A 7587-nucleotide genomic window follows, 5' to 3' on the forward strand; every position below is an offset into this window, starting at 1 on the left:
GAGCGAGGCCGGCGGCGATGGAGGATCCGCCGCGGCGAGGGAGTCTCCCAGGGCGTCGCCAGAGCCTGCGGTCTCCATCCTCGGATGATTTTTTTGCCCTAACTACTCGTGAACAACGGTTATTATTTGGACGTCGATAACTGCCACACGTGTGGCATCTAGGGGGTATCTGCCGCACGTCCCGTGTGGCATCGACACAGGCCCGCCCGCACGAGCACGTCCGGGCGCCCCCCACCATAGCCCGCACGTTCGGTGTGCGGCGCGATCGCCCGCATGAGCACGTCCGGGCGAGCGACCACGCGGCCCGCACGACCCGTCTCGCCCGTCGCCCCTCCCCGCCTGCGAGCCACACGCCCCGCGTGGCAGTAACCACGCGTCCCGCCGCGATTGCTATGGTCCGGACCCTCTTCCATGTACGTGTAACTCTAGTTGCCATGTCGCTGAACTGCAGTTGCCATGTCGGACAACTGCTGTTGCCATGTCGCTGAACTACAGTTGCCATGTCGGACTACTACAGTTGCCATGGTTGCTCAACTGCAGTTGCCATCTCAGGTCAAGTGCCGGATGCCATTTTTGGGCAACTGCAGCTGTTGCCATGAATGGTCTGGTCTACTACAGTTGCCATGATTTGAAAACTTTAGGACTTGCCACCTACTAACACTAGACAGTTGCCATGTAGCACTACAAAACATGGCAAAAAACATGTCCGGGGTAAAAGAGAGTTGCCATCTGCTTACAAGCACGCTAGGGCAGTTGCCATGTACCCTACAAAAACACATGGCAACTGATAGCTTTTGGTGTGTGGGAAAGGAGACGGGCATGTGGACTACGGTGGTATATTTAGGAGTTGCCACCTACTAACACTAGACAGTTGCCATGTAGCGCTACAAAAACAGACGTGGCAACAATAACATGTTCGGGGTAAAAGAGAGTTGTCATCTGCTTACAATCACGAATAGGGCGGTTGCCATGTAACCTGCAAAAAACATGGCAAATGACAACTTGGGTGTGGGAGAGTGGGAAAATGGGCAGTCGTGGGAGATGGGGGACAGAAGTCGTGCGGGGCGTGCGGGCACGACGGCAGTTCCACCGCACGCCCCGAGTCGCAACCGCTGACCTCGGAGGGAAAACAGTGGGCGAACTCCCTCATACGTCACACACGCGAGTTGTCCTACGTGGCACACAAAATCAACCCTCTCGTGCCAAAATTTGTGCAAAAGGCACTGAGTGGCGATCGAGGCGTGTGGGCGAGTTGGCTAACGCCCACGTGTGTGGGTGTTAGTGTTTTCGTATTATTTCAAAGAGATGGGAACTGTTGGAGGTTCACTTATACCGTGGCCACCCTGCCACCGCCGCGACTTGCTTGTCCCCTAAATTCACCGACGACATTACCTTCTCCTTCTGCTTGCTTTCGAAGATCACGGACGGACACCCTAGCTACCTCTGGGACTAATTGTTTGCCTAGGTCCGAACGTACGTCGCTCGCTCGTAGACGAGTTGATTCCGCCTAGAGCACGTACGTACGTACCAAAGCTGGCTGCCTTCTCGCCGAGTGCTTTCCGGCTAGCAAGCCAGCAACCCCGTGGATCCATTATCCAAGCTAGCACCGGCTGGAAACGCAGCAATACCGGAACACGTACGTATGCACACGGAGGCACGAGTGGATGGCCACAGACACCATCGACTGCGTCATGGCTAATCCTATCACTGAACACCACCGACGCCAGGCTGCCAGCGGCGCCATGAATACGGTGGTTGGCCGGCAGCAGAGAGGACGCATGCAGCAGCGTCATCAAAGCCCCGGATCTGGGCTGCAGTCGGAGTGTCTGTGTCACACGACGTGTTCGCCGGCAAGGTCAGATGAGATGGGGTGGGCAGCCAGGGTGGGCGCCGGGGCCGGGTGATGGCCGGCTGCGCGTTTTGGCTCGTGGAGGGGCTGGGAGCTAGTACTGTTTTGATTAGCTAGCTAGTGCTCTCTGTCTGAACGATGGACACACTAGTTCAGTAACCTTTGGACCAAGCCAGACTTCATGCATCTCGCAGTAAGAACGGCACGAAACTAAAGCCCAGAGAGTTACTAAGTGAGGCGTACTGGATGTCTAGATCAAGATCATAGAGTACTCTACGCCTCACGGCGTGAAACCAGTACTCGTAGTAGTTATGGAGTATACGTAGTGGTAGATTTGACTGGTACTGCCGTAACTACTACTCGTACTGGATTCTCGGATACCATATACAAGACAATAAAATACAATGCAGGGATCAGGACCATGTGCAGTTCATATTTCTGACCGCTACTGCTACCAGTACACACGACGGTGTACGTACACACTTGAGCTGTCGATGCTTCCAGAAACTGCACCCGATCTGGACCTAGTTAAGTCGGGATGCAGTTTCTGCTACGCTATGCAACCTGTGTCTAATACGGACACCCGGCTAATTAAAGCAACTCTGTATTACTGTAGTGACCACCGGTCCAAACATATGTGTACAGATGTGTTCTTCCAGTTAGTTCTCTTTGTCATTTCGGGACAGAGTCTAGCTGGATCATAACATAACATCAGTTATCATCATTGCCGTCAGCGCATGATTATCTCAGTATTAGAGAGTGACGCCCTCTCAATCCCATCACCTGCTCACCTATATTGCGGCGGCAACATCGTATCCACCAAGAAAGACCAATTCATTGATCAAGTATTCAGTCTGCATCACATCCTGATGATATACTGCATGCGGCAACGCCGGCGCGCCCTAATGAGGCCCTGTTTGTTTTGGATTATGAGACCAGACCAGATTCAGCTTTGCCAGTGAAGCCAAATCTGAAATCTGAAACAAATAGCTATTTGGAATCAGTTTTGCCAGTGAAACTGAAACTGAATTTGGGCCTTTTTTAGCGCAATTTCCTGAAGCACTTTAAAGTGTAGTTCGGTGGCGAAGCGGCACTGAAGTGAATCCACAGATGATTAAAATCCAAGCGAAGTTGAAACAAACGGACCCGAAGCTTCAGTTCAGTGGAGGCTGGCGGTTAAAAATCCCTGTGCTTGGATCACTTGGCAGATGGATCGATTCCAGGAGCCCGCAGCAGGAGGAAGACGCCAGGTGAACCTCCTGTGCTTCACCTGCTGGCTGCCGCTTAGATCCATCTTATCTCGACCTGGACGGATGGCGTCTCCGGGGAACACCGGAGTTACTTTCGTTAACTTGCTGTATACGCCTGCTGCCTGCCAGATCGCTAGTAATGGTGGAGTGCTTCTCTGTCTCCTCTACTGTCGACTGAGCCCGGCCCCGGCCCATCCTGTAAAAACCAGAGCATGTGACTGCGCACAGTGATGCAGCTAGCTAGCAATCCTCATCCCGTATACAGTACATATTACACCTACAGATCGAGCTGATCACTTCATAAGTGCAGCGATCGAGTAGCTAGCGAGCTCACCATTCTTGCAGCCACTCACCAGTTCAGTGGCCATGGGCGATAGCGGTACCAATGGCAGCCACTCTGTGGCCGCTCTGCCGACAAGCCCGCTGCTCCCGATACGCACGCCAAGAAAGGCACCGGCGGACGATCCCACGTCGGATGGGGAGCCCGTCACGCCTACTGCGAGACTCATGGAACCCATATACATCGTCGTCACCCTCGGCCTTGGCTGCCCCGTAAACCTCCCCGTCTTCAGCGCCGGCATCGCCGCCCAGCTCGCCCGATACCCGCGCTTCTGCAGCATTCAGGTATATATACGCTCTTAGTAGTTAGTACTACCTAGAATCTTAGTAGATCGCTATCGACGAAGGTAGGTGATCCTAGTTTTGGTCTTCTGTGGCAGGTGACAGATGAGTCCAATGGTGGCAACCCGCGGTGGGTGCGCACGGTGGTGAACGTGGACGACCACACGATCGTCCCGACACTGGACCCCGTCGCCGTGGCGGCCGACCCGGACGGGGCCGTGGAAGACTACTTGGCCTCGCTGCCCGCGCTCCCCATGGACCGCTCCCGCCCGCTCTGGGAGTTCCACTTCCTCGACTTCCCGACCTCCGAGGCCACCTGCACCGCCGTGATCCGCGTGCACCACTCCCTCGGCGACGGCACGACGCTCATCGCGCTCCTCCTGGCGTCCGCGCGCAGCGCCGCCGACCCGACGCGCCTGCCGGCCATGCCGGAGCAGCCTGCACGCACGGGCGCCATCTACGCGCCGCGGCCACGGTCCAAGGGGGGTGTCCTGCCGTTCCTCGCGTGGGCCTGGTCGTATCTTGTGCTCGCGTGGAACACCGTGGTGGACGTCGCCCTCTTCGCCGCGACCATTGCGTTCCTGAGAGACCCGCACACGCCGTTCAAGTACGTGGATCACGGCGCCGCGTCCAGCTCCCGCCGGCGCTTCGTGCACCGGAGCCTTCCTTTGGAGGACGTCAAGTTCATCAAGAATGCCATGGACTGCGTAAGTATATCTAGCTACCATTTCGATCATGCCAATCTTCTAGAATCCTCATCTGTGATGTGATTCTCTGTGTATTCATCTGCATCCTTGGAGCTAGGTAAAAATGGTCATACTATACAAGTTAACCCTTCTAGGTACTACGTGCAGCCCACGTGAAGAGTCATTAATGTGTGTATTTTATCTTTTGTTTCCGGAGACTGTCAATGACGTGCTAGTCGGAGCGACTTCTGCTGCTCTATCAAGATATTATTTTCGCAAATCTGGTAAGTGATGTTTGGCAACAAAACAAGGTGTATTGTACTAGGAGTATATGTTATCCTGAAATCTTAAAAGTGCTCGCGCGCTCGTTGGAGAGAATGAGCGGCCGCTCTGTCACTCGCATGCATACATGCATGTATTGTCTGCTAGTGCATGTGACTACTAGCATTAAATGTGGTCAGACTTGTCACATGTGACGAAAAACAGATCCACGTCTATTTATTTCGGGTTTTTCAAATTTTTAAAAAGTCATATCTTTCAAACCATGCGTCGGAATTTAGATCCGTCTTCACTGTTGGATTTCTCGTGACGAGATCTTTGAAACTAGATCCCACATGGGTATGTTTCGACGAAATTTTTTCGATGCCAACTTTCGTGCTATATGATGCAACTAGTCTACTGTCCCGACCAACTACCTAGTAGTCGTTGTGCAACCCTTCTCCCCACTCGTGGATGCGTTAGTTTTTCACTATTGGCACACCCTACCACACCTCCCCTGCAAGGGATATGTGCAAATTAGTCTATTGTTCAAGCCAACTGCCTATTAGTCAATGTGCAACTCCTTACGCTCTCTATTTGTGGACATGTATTTTCAGTTGGCGGGACCAACAAATAGAGTTGCACATAGTCTGCTAGGTAGTTGGCCAGGGGCAATATACGAAGTTGCACATCTCACAGGCAGGGACAGTTGAATGGTAAAAAATTGACATTCACGAGGGTAGTAAAAAGTTTGCATATAAACAGAGTGCTAAAGTTGCAAAACTCACTGGGGGTGGTTTGGGCCGTGTGCTAGCAGGAAAACTACACATCCATGGGGTACGAGAGAAAGTTGCAAATCACAGTTAGACAGTTGGCCATGGCAGTATACGAAGTTGCACATCCACTGTTAGGTTGTTGGCCGATGCAGCAAATAGTGAAGCACATCCACGGGCAGGGAAAAGTTGCAGATCAACTACTATGCAGTTGGCCTGGGTAACAGACGAAGTTGCACATCTCATTGGAAGGAGTTAGTTTTGCACCATCATTGGAATCTGCATGTTTACGGTATAGGAGAAAAGTTGCACATCCCTGTCAGGTAGTTGCACACCGACGTCTAGGCAGTTGCACAAAACAAGGAGAAAATTGCACAATTTTTTTTCATCAAAACATAGCCGTGCGGGATCTAGTTTCGAAGAGCGCGACACAAGGGTTCCAAAAATGAAAACGGATCTTAATTTCAACGCACGGTTTGAAAGTTACGGTTTTTTAAAAAGCTGAAAACACAAATTAAATACGTTCACATCTGTTCACATGGATGCTTTGCAATTATTTATCCTCTTCACATATATCCACACCTGTTTACTTTTTCTAATATGAGTCAGGGAGACAAAAACTTACCTTTTTCGGCCGGCCACCACGGAGTGCTAGTGGGCAGCCGGCCGCCGGCTAGACGCGTCCATATGTTATAACTTCTTCTGCTGGATCCCTCCGTCATAAATTACCTGTCACAGACATGAATGTATCTAGACATATTTTTAGTTCTAAATACGTTCATTTCCGCGACAAGTAATTTGGGACAGAGAGTACTTATCTGTGAACTATACACGCCTGTGAACTTACCTTCAATTTATGATAGGTGCCAATAACACCAGCAAAATATGTCTGCGCTCTATCCTCCTTGTCGATACAAGACCAACCACTAGCCTACAAGTAAGCTTCTTCATGGAAATGTGTGCAAATTTTTTTGAAGTGCATGCCATTAGTTTTAAAATTTATTTATATATCGTTACTTTTCATACAAATATACATGTTTATTAAAATAATAGAAATCATTGTATGTGTGAATATGTTTCTTGACAAACTAATGAGTTCGCCCAACCAACCTAAATAATTTCAATGTATATTACTCCCTTCGTCCGAAAAAACTTGTCCCTCAAATGGATGTATCTAGCATCAAATTAGTGCTAGATACATTCATTTGAGACAAAAGGTTGAGACAAGTTTTTTCGGACGAAGGGAGTACTAGTCAATATTGGAGTGGTCAGTTTGATTACACATTTGTTGGGACATAATTTATTTCCAGACAGAGGTTTACATAATTTCAATACCAATTGTAGCATGCCATTAAGGCCTAATGTTTTCTTATAACTGTGTAGACATATGTTGATATGATCGACTCTGGTAAGAGCAACGATGTGGACTGGGGAAATCAACTAGGCTATATCCTCCTTCCATTTCATTTGGCGATCCACGATGATCCACTTGCATATGTTCGCAAGGCAAAGAAGACCGTGGATAGGAAGAAGAGCTCGCTTGAAGTTATCTTCACGTGTAAGATGGGTGAATCGTTTCTCAAAATGTTTGGTTTGAAGGTATTTTTGCTGCCACTTTGTACTAGTTTATTTTGTTCTCCTTCTACAATTAACTCTCACATAATTAAGCAACACCTTGTTTAACAAACTAACACTGATAATCCAACCAGGCTGGCGCTTTTATCTTTGGTCGTATGTTTGCCAATACAACACTTGCGTTCTCAAACCTTGTTGGACCAACTGAACAAATAGAGTTCTATGGGCACCCTGTTGTCTTCATTGCGCCTAGTGTTTATGGAGCTCCACAAGTAAGTCACTCATGATCTTGCATCAAAACCTTCAACCTTAATCCAGCTTTGTACTTTTTTTTCAACCTAATAATCTATCAGATAAAATGCGCGGACACTAGTCCTCATGCATCACTTTCAATCAAAAAATCACTCTAATTATTTCTGAACTATCAAAAGAACTCTGCTAAGTTATGTACTCTAGCTTATTGGAGCAAAAAGGCAAGAATATGACCCAAAACATCAAAAAACCGCATGTGCATGCTTAATTTACCACTTGGTCATATAGTGCCTCCAAAATGATGGATGCACATGGGAGTAACT

At 49.4% G+C, this 7587-nt stretch overlaps 1 protein-coding gene across 1 annotated transcript in view; it reads left to right on the forward strand.

Annotated features, from left to right (window-relative positions):
- Window positions 1-3374: 3374 nt before the first annotated feature.
- Window positions 3375-7587, forward strand: part of LOC123122322 (wax ester synthase/diacylglycerol acyltransferase 11) — a gene marked incomplete at its 5' end in the record, with an annotated part of 5761 nt that continues 1548 nt past the window's right edge. Inside the window, 6 exon segments of the mRNA XM_044542511.1 lie at window positions 3375-3723; window positions 3819-4427; window positions 4624-4690; window positions 6301-6374; window positions 6821-7036; window positions 7147-7284. Coding sequence (XP_044398446.1) covers window positions 3466-3723; window positions 3819-4427; window positions 4624-4690; window positions 6301-6374; window positions 6821-7036; window positions 7147-7284 — 1362 coding nt within the window.

The sequence above is a fragment of the Triticum aestivum genome, chromosome 5D (assembly GCF_018294505.1).
Source record: "Triticum aestivum cultivar Chinese Spring chromosome 5D, IWGSC CS RefSeq v2.1, whole genome shotgun sequence".
NCBI lineage: Eukaryota > Viridiplantae > Streptophyta > Magnoliopsida > Poales > Poaceae > Triticum > Triticum aestivum.